This window comes from Aptenodytes forsteri, unplaced genomic scaffold, assembly GCF_000699145.1.
Source record: "Aptenodytes forsteri isolate BGI_AS27 unplaced genomic scaffold, ASM69914v1 Scaffold249, whole genome shotgun sequence".
In the NCBI taxonomy this organism is placed as follows: domain Eukaryota; kingdom Metazoa; phylum Chordata; class Aves; order Sphenisciformes; family Spheniscidae; genus Aptenodytes; species Aptenodytes forsteri.
In genome coordinates, this window is record NW_008796188.1 from 828267 (window position 1) to 837876 (window position 9610).

General features: G+C 44.3%; 1 protein-coding gene across 1 annotated transcript in view; it reads right to left on the bottom strand.

The window, feature by feature from the left end:
- Positions 1-7861, bottom strand: part of PSMD11 (proteasome 26S subunit, non-ATPase 11) — an 18638-nt gene extending 10777 nt beyond the window's left edge. The window contains exons 1-2 of the mRNA XM_019474285.1: positions 7747-7861; positions 2289-2413 (exon numbers count right to left, since the gene is read on the bottom strand). Of these exons, the coding sequence (XP_019329830.1) occupies positions 2289-2312 (24 nt within the window). The 5' untranslated portion in view covers positions 2313-2413; positions 7747-7861. The remainder of the gene's footprint in view (positions 1-2288; positions 2414-7746) is intronic.
- Positions 7862-9610: the final 1749 nt, after the last annotated feature.

The following is a 9610-nucleotide window of genomic DNA, read 5'->3' on the forward strand; positions in this document are numbered from 1 at the left end:
AGACTTGTTCTCCAGACCCCTCACCAGCCTCGTTGCCCTTCTCTGGACGTGCTCCAGCACCTCGACGTCCTTCTTGTAGTGAGGGGCCCAAAACTGAACACAGTATTCGAGGTGCGGCCTCACCAGTGCCGAGTACAGGGGCACGATCACTTCCCTACTCCTGCTGGTCACACTATTTCTGATAGTGGCCAGGATGCCATTGGCCTTCTTGGCCGCCTGGGCACACTGCCGGCTCATGGTCAGCCGGCTGTCGACCAACACCCCCAGGTCCTTTTCCGCCAGGCAGCTTTCCAGCCATATGTCAGACCACGTGTGTCCTTTAGTAGTATAAAGCAACAGAGATGATTCCCTCCGCTATTTACAACAGGGTTAGGTGCCAGGAGCCAGTCAGTAAGTGACACTGGATGTTTTATCTATCGCTTCAAAGCGGAGTAAAGGAACCCAATGGCTTCTCATATTTTCAAGACTGCTGAGATTCCTTTGATGAATAAAGCAGTCATGTTCCACCCCAATTAGAAGAGGGTGTCGATTTAGATTTAGTACTGACCAATAATATACAGTAAGTCATCCTGAGGTGCTAGGCTCAGGAACGCCTTTTCCCAAAATCTCTGGATCACAGCTCTTTTGGGAGCAGGTCTGTAGCTGTACTACGCTGCAGGACTTGTCGGCTCCTTGTCACTGCTTATTAAACGGAGACATTTTATGAAAAGCCATTATGAAGTCGCAATTTATTGCACAGTGATAGCTGGAGCATTACGAGCTGGAGAAATCTCTAATTTCACTGCTTTACTGGACTCCTGGGAGTCGTCTTAATATACGTTACACCGAGGAAGCAAATGTCCCTCTCAACATTTCTGAGGCACTGAAAGTATTCAGGATTACTGCATCAAGAACCTCACAGGTTAGGTGTTATAATTCCTTAAGGTTTTGGGTTTGGCTTCTGAATATGCTTGAAAGTGAGTGTTTTTACTAACTGGGCCATATTTCCATTGCTGTTACTCCAAGTTCTTCCCCTGCCGTAAAATGCCACCTTTTGGGATTGCATCCAAATACCATCATTTACATCAAGTTACCTTTAGAAAAAGTCAAGCCGCTCATTTTCTCCTGAACCCTTCAGGGGTTCCCTTCTCACCTGCACATCTCACCCCGCTTCCCTTAATCTCTTCTGTTAAAGAAGAGGGGCAAAAGATTCCGTCCATCACTGTTTACAGTAACATGACATGTGAGCCACAAGAACTGAACAGCAAACGAAGAACATTTGCTAGGTCACCTGGACTAAAGGATGATACTTCTGCACTAATTTGGCTAACGAGAATGCCACTGGCCTCTCAACATGGCAGAACCTCTTCTAGGCTGTAATTTGCCAGTTGCTGTGCATACGGTGTTACGTGGGCTTTGTCCTTAACCTGTTGCTCAGACCCTCCCTTTCTCCCCTCTCCATCTAACTGCTTTGGTGTGCCAGGACAACCTGTACTACTGCAGGTCAGCGCCGCTTGTAAATGTAAGTGATGAGGAGCCACTTACAAGTTGCTCCTGACCTTCTCCCATTCCCAAATAACCAACAAGTCACATGGACAAAAGAAAAAAAAAAAAAAATGAAAAAACTGTCATCTAGGGAGCTAATGAGAATGGATTAAATCCTAACTGGGGACTACCTTAGACCAAATGGGTTTTCTAGTGGAGAATTTCATCCACTGGAAGTAGTTTACACTTGGTAGCTGCAAAACTTTTTCCATTCCCACTTCAGGAGTAACTTTCACACCTCAGAAGCCCTCTGTAGAGTAAGACGCCCACCGCACTGTGTCCCCAGGCAATGCACCTTCATGTCTCCAGTTGAAAGATGCTAAGTAATACTCACCATCTAATCCCACCAACTCCTGAACAGACCTTGAACACTCCCTCCTCTAGCTCTGTGCCATCACACACTGCCCCCACCTTTCCCCTAGACCGAGCTCCCTGAACAGGTGTAGCACCTCTCCCCTCTCATATCCCAAACACTAATGGCACTACAAAATACTACTAATGCCGTGTATCTAACAGCAAGCAACGCAAATCTAAGAAAAATGCCTAGGGTGAGAGTTACTCCTAACCTGCAGCAGGATGAGGCTTGCAGGAAAGCATGGTTATGAGTGAATTAAGTTATCTAATGTTTTATTAATAGAATATCTCCAAATGCATTAAATTAATGTTTCCTGACATGAATAATTCTTCAGTGTGAAGCAAAGTAGGTCAGATAATGGTGTTACAGGCCTTTGAGGAACGCACTAGCGCTGAAATGCAAATCTTACCTCCTGTCCTGTTGCTGCCTCCATATCAAGGAACAGATCGAGCAGAGATCGGACTAAGCGGGCTGCCTTTGCTTTGCTGATGGAGTTCAAGAAAGGTCGAACATACTTCAGAAGTCCTCCCAGCTCTGCATACAAGAAAAAACAAATCATGAAATACAACCACACAGCCAAAAGTTACACCGCAGCTGGAGTACCTGACACATCTATACACGGCAGTATTTATTACACCAAACATTTTATAAGCAGTCTCTCAACATCATTTACAGGAAAAGAGCGACAAACGTCACCTGAAGGAACGCCTCGCAGTAAACACGGGGACTGGCAGAGGTGACCGTTGGGCTCCAGTCTTACCCGCACAGCATACGTTTCCCGTTACTTCACTTCGCCCAATTATAACACCATTTGTAACTACACTTGCCTCAGGCACGTTTTAAAAATGTAAGCATCTGCTAAATGCTTTGAGATTTTTCTATAAAATGGGCAATGGAGTTCATAGTTTAAGTATGTTTTTATTAACTCACAGTTTGACGTCTTAATCTGCCATACCTAGCCAGCCCTAGAAAGTCAGATACACCCCGCGCTCCAGTGATGAAAAAATTACATTTCTTAACATGACTACCCACATTACCTAATTAGATCTTACCTTACTTAACCAGATTTCTGTTTCTACTAGTCTCCTTACTAGTTTACAGTTATAAAGCTAGTCTCAAGCTCATAAAGGAAAAGTCTTTCTTTATGAAGAAATACATTAAAAACGTCATTCCTACAGAGCAGAGGAATGCAGCAGTCAACGTCAGCAATTTCAGGACTCGGCGTCCGCGGAAGCAGAAGGGAGTTAGGTGTTGGAATTGCACAGCACAAGTTAGAAGTCTCCTCCGGCGATAAACAGCACACGGCCGTCGGGCCAGGTCGCAGTGATGTCTGTTTACAGTCGGGGGAAGATGATACTTCCAGCAGACTAGCACCACACCAGCGCAGGGTTCAGTGCTGACTCGAAGTAGTGGGTACACTGAAATCACAGCTTATTCGCCCCAGAAATTTAAGTCTTACCCAAACATCAGCTAGATCTTGCACCACCATGTTTACAAGATTTGATAGTAAAAAAAACAAAACAAGACCTGTAATGAGTATTTCAGAAATCTTCAATATACTCTACACCAAACTGGTACCGAAATCAAAACTAAAATAAGAGACTAATCTAATTTTATTTCAATTAGTATACGGAGGAGCATCAGCAGCACTTCAGTTTGGGAGGATTCCAATAAAAACAGTTGAAAACAATGTTTCTTTCATATTTCATTTAGCAGTAATGCAAAAGAATTGTTATAAGAACATCTTAATAATATCTAAAAATTATTCCTTATATTTTTTACTTTTTCAACGTATTTATTTTAAATAATCAAGCCTGATACAACTCGTTTCTTACACTGTTAAGAAGTAGAACTCAGTGTGTTCCAATCCAATTGCTCATGGTGATGTACTGACACACATCTGAAAGCACAGTTTTAGAACAAATGAAACTTATCTCAGAGTCCTTAGAAACTTATCTCTGAATCCTTAGAGAAGCCTTATTTTCCAAACAGCAGTGCAACAAATCGTGATGCCTTCTACAATGAACCACTCGGACTTTGTACGGGGAGCAACACAAGATGCTATGACTGGCGCGCTTAAGGTTTCGTAAAAGTTTTACCTTCTCTCTGCCTGAGAATAAATGGGCAGGTTTTTCTAGAATTGAGGTACAGCCACTTCAATAGCTAAGATTGAGCCCCGCTGACTGACAGTTTCAATCAGCGCTCAGCTTCTACTCAAACTGTTACCTACTGCCCCGTGGCAGACGATGACTTTACCCACACCGCCTTCATTCTGAGGACCACTCAGTCTGCAACACCACTCACGGATGCAAATCCCAATCACTCTAATCAAACACTTTGGTTTCACACACAGTAAACAAACTACCATGACAGCAGCAGTGCCTTTGTTCTGAGGACCACTCAATCTGCAACACCACTCACAGATGCAAATCCCAATCATTCTAATCAAAGTCAAACACTTTGGTTTCACATACAGTAAACAAACTACCATGACAGCAGCAGACAGCTGCTTCCAACAAATCAGTTTTGCGCAGAGCTACTCTCAAGCATCCCTCCTCTCGATGCGAGCCGAGAAAGGCAGGCTCCCGATCACCCTGTTGGGCTCGGAAGAGAAGCAGCACTAAAGCTGGGGTTGCCCAGAAGCTGGTTCTTGTGCTCTTCCCTGATGCAACTAACACAAGCACTTGAAAACACCGCACTTAACACAGGGAACAAGCCTGCTTCTCATCAGGTCACAGCACCGTATCCTTAGCTTTGAGCTCTGTAACTAAGAATTTGCCAGTCTTTCATTCTGTCTTATCAAGGCAGAGAGACTCTCTCTGAGATCCATCAACTCTGAAGTACAAGGTGCTTCATACTGTGCATCGCTGCTTCTCGGGACCAACTGAATCACGTTTTTAGTGCACAACACACTCTTCCACATGGAAAAGGAACTTTAGAAGACAAGAAAGGAAAAAAATCACATGAAACATACTGCAGTACTTAGCTTCCATGGACTTGCTCAACAGCTGCTCAAGAATTCACTAGAAAGCAGATTCAAAGTTAACAGCTAGAATATCCCTACATTTTGCAAACTACGCATTTAGACATGCAAGCTCAAAGTTCCCATAGAAATATCTCTTTCTTACCAATGTAACTGTCAACTATTTTTAGCTTTTTTTTTTTAAGTAAATGCAATGCTTGGTAATGGTGTGATTGACAGCTCTAGAGAAGTGATGAGCGGCAGCTCTGGAAAATGAAGTCTGCTGCTCATCCTCAGAGAACGTACTTCACAAGCTAACATGCCATGTACCCAAATACCTGATCCAAGTTATTCCAACTATAATAATCTAGAACTGCCCTAAAAAAAAAATAATTAATTTACCAGTTCAATCCTTAATCTCTATCATGCAGATAAAGAGGGCCATTTGTATAGTTAATTTTTTAAACAAAGGCCGTAGCTCACTAGAGGTTAGTCCTCTAAATAAACTACAGATTCATTTTACACTCTCAGCCAGTCAGCAGCACAGCAGTTGTAACTTTCAAATCCCACCAAGCTGCAGCTGATTTCTTCCCTAGGCCGCAGCTCACAGACCTTTTCATCTCTGGGAAGTTATCACCTGAAAGTAGCCAACGAGCCACTGCAACACCTAGAACCTGACAAAGAACTTCCGCTAGCTAAAACGAAAATGCATGCAGCAAAAGCTACAATGGTGAGATCCATTTCATTCGGGCCAGAAACCGCACGGTCTCAGTAATTTCCTCGTTAGGTTTAGCAGCGCTGGATTCACTCCCCTTGGATGTGAAGATCTGCGTGTCTGCCTGGTGCTAGCACCTTTGTGAACAGTTGCACCTGGTGAAGATGCTGCTGACCCTGACTGCTTGTCACTCCTACTAGCCTACTTCACCCTAGAAAGCAGATAGAAAGGGAAGGCGACAGTGTCTTTCCCACAGGACTAGCACATCTCTAAGCTGTGGTATCCCCTTTTTCATCCCCCAGCTTCATCACAAATCTCCAGACAGCACAACCTGGTGATCTCACTCCGATCTACACATCCACAACTGGCTTCTTAATGTTGCCAAATTTATTTTCTGCTATTCAGAATATAGCTGCTCTGCAGTTTAGTGTTCCCTTTAATACATTTCAAATACATTGCACATTTGCTCCTTCATAAACCTGGTTTTGATGAGTTAACATTGCCATTTTCAATTACTTAGCCCTCCCCTTAAAAGAATCTATTAGCTAGCCACCCTTCTGAGAATACACTGAAGTTCTTTATACTCGTGTAAGACTTCAGCTTAAACTCAAAACTACTCCAAGTTCTGCAGCGGTAAGGAGGCCATCATGCACCTAACAACTCTTCTCTCAGGCTTAGGGCACACCAGCAGCACATCCACACATTTACTTGAAGAGACTCTTCTGACGATTTCCCCTTTTTTTAGCCCAAACACACACATCTTCCTTGGTGCAGGAGCAAAGCCATGTTTAGTTATCTCTACAGAAGCAAACATCAGAGTGCAAAGGGCACCCGTACAGCACAGACACCTATACCTGAGTAAATTGACTTGAGGTCCTTTAATATTCAATTAGAGAAACGGGCACTTGTACAGCAGGCTTCATTTGTCCTGCTCCAAATTCTTACTGCAGGAAGAGATGAATCGTGTGCTGGAAGGACTTATTTTTCTCCACTAACTATAAAAGCAGTCCACACTAGGAAATCAGACATGGACATCTATAGTTAGGTGAGATGAATAGCACCTTTGTTTCTAGCACTGCTCTAAGTGCAAGTAATCTACTTTGTCACAAGCCCTGTTCAATTGCAAATCACAGTGGGATCAGTGTCCAGAATGCTCAAACACATCGACACGGGCAGATCACTTAAACGGCCAAGTCAAAATAGATGTTGACAAAGACAGGACAGTAGGACACCAAGTGTGCGTTTCAGAATAAATATAAAGCTGTGACCTTGATCAGCTGCTATCCGAGACCTCATACCGCTTTCCATGAACTACTCTAACATTAGGTCAGTCGAATTTCAGTTTGATTAAACCTTCTGCTGGCCTGTTTTCCCCAACCAGTTTCAGACTGTTAAAAGCACACATGCTTCACTTCACATTCTGAATTATTGTTGTGCACACTTCGAAAACATCAGGGCTATACCATGGCCAACTGTCTGCCACGGACAGAACGCTCTTTGTACGGACGTGGTGTATCAGCTCCTAAAATGCTTGAGGTGAAAGGTGCTCCAGAAAAGGCAAAAGCATTCTTCAGCGAAAGAAACAAAACTAAACTGCTGAGCACAAACTTAACAAACACACTGCCTTGAGCTTTCCAGGAAACAGAAGACGTGAACAGATTCAGCTCAAAAATCATTGAATAGAGAACTTTACTCCACTTCTGTCCTTTCACACGTTCACAATAGAAGGACTGTCAAGTCTTGCTCTTGTGAGGAGCTGGGCAAGGACTTTCTGATGCAACGTTTCAGCAGATAAATCAATTAATTGAGAAAGAAGCTGCTGGTGAGGAAGGACTTTTTGGGACAAGCTTTCCAATTTGAAACAAGGCTCTGAGATTATTAAAAACGAAACAAGAGGAACTTCTCATCTCAAACATGACAACTTAACAAAACTTTAGTCACTCGTACTAAAATGGCTACAGGTCAAAGGGTCATAAACTAAACCATCCAATGCATCAGCAATCTTTTGGAATATTGGGCTAAATAACACGAGATTAATATTTTATGTTATCTAGTTTTTTAGTTTCTGTCCTGTCTCTGAGAGAACATTTCCTGCCAAAATCTGCTTTTACTCCTATTCCATTAAATAAGGAGGCTAGATTCATTTGAGTGTACCTTACCCGATACCTCAGTTACTTATTTCAGGCTCACCTTCTGCCTGCCCAGTCTTGGCCAAGAGCGACCCCAGTTCCAGGATGCTCTGCTCTTTGACTTGCACCGCTTCTTCATCATTTTCCTGGACATCGCGTTTCACTAGAAAAGAGTGGAAAAGTTACCTTTAATGCTATTTCAGTTAGAAGATAATCATTACTAGTCAGCTCCTGGAAAGGCACCAAAAGAAGTTAACTGCTATAACAGGCAATAGTGAATTCAGCCTGGCCTGTGAGATCTGGAAAGCAGATTATGTAGAAAGTTTAAACACATAGCTTATAGAGAGCGCATCATCTATACTTCACGAAGGCTTTAATCCAGCTGATAGATACAACTGCATGCTCCAACTTGACTATACTCTAAGTTTTGAAGTAATCTTATTAAGCTTGTCCAGCTGTTCAGGTTTTATTTAAAACACTCCACCACCCAACAGACCTTCTCCCACTGAAGCCACAAAACCAAATAAAAGAAATTTAATGGGATTTCCAGGGTCAGGTATTCTGGTATTGGGATTTCTGATGTTGCCGCTTTGTGTATTAAGTTGTGATCCCGTGGTCAAAACGTAGCACAAGAACAACATCGGCTCGGTGAGCTGGGTACGTCTGCCCTCTTCGCTCAGGAGCAGATCAGGTGTTACAACTGCTGCAGGAGTCAGTGCTCCTTCCCACACTGAAGTCTGACAATCTAATCGTCACTCTGTGTACCAACGTGAGTAACTCTGGCTCTGAAGTACGTAGGAGGGCCAAATGACATACAGCAGCACCCAACCTGCGTTTACACAACATCAATTTCATGTAAGTTATCCACAAAACAATACACTTTCTTCCCCACCACCTGCTGCCACGTAAATATTCATCTCCACCATCCCCTGCGCAGGTGAGTTCATCCAACTTCTACACAAAGCCAAAATCCACTGCCCAGCTCTACAGAGGGAACCGAAATCCTCCACGCTGCCCCTACGCACAGACTGCGGCTTTCAGCCCCCAGAATTTAATACGTGCAGTGTCAAAAGCAAAGTAACTTTGCTCTGAAGCAGAAAAGTATCACGGCAACGCTCTCTGGACTGCTCCAGCTTACACCAACCGGCAACGCGAGCTGTTACTCCTGACTGAGCCTGACCGGACTGAAAGTTGTAGGTGTGCTGACAGGCTTGAGAACACCAACTACTAATTAACCAGAGAAACACCGAGAGGGGCAAGCGACTTTTAAAGACCGTACAGCAATTCCAATTTCAAGGTCTAACACGGACACTAGGAAACGTTTATTTGCCCGACACAGCGGGGTGACAGCAGGTCACAGCATCTTTTCAAAAAGATCACCATACGTTAGGAGAATCGAGAATTACTCTTTTATACACCTGTTTCTAAGGCTCCCCCTCTCCCTGCCCCGTACGCCCCGACCCCCAGATAAAGAGGGATGTCCACATCATGCCTACGAACCACTGTACAGCACCAACATCCCCTTGGCGCTGCTAAACGTCCGGGACGGCCCGACAAGGTAACCGCTGCAAACAGCATCTGTCTTGAAACAAGCAGAAGTTAAAACTCCAGACACAGCGCACGCAAAGACTCCTCAGAACTTTCTGGGCAGCGCTTTGAAGGTAATTTAAATAGCGGGTGTCTTTTAGTGTTGTCAGAGGAAATACCGCTTCCAGCAGAGTTTTCTCATCCTCCGGCACGCCGAGAAAGCCCGCTCGGCATGTTTTTCCCACCCGCGGGCCGCCGTAGCGCCCGCCGCAGGCCACCGCCACCGGCGCAACACCCAGACGCTGTAACACCACAACCGAAAAACCCCAGAAGATTCCACACCCCCCGCCACGCGGCGCCCCGGCCGAAGCCCACCGCCACCGGCGCAACACCCAGAG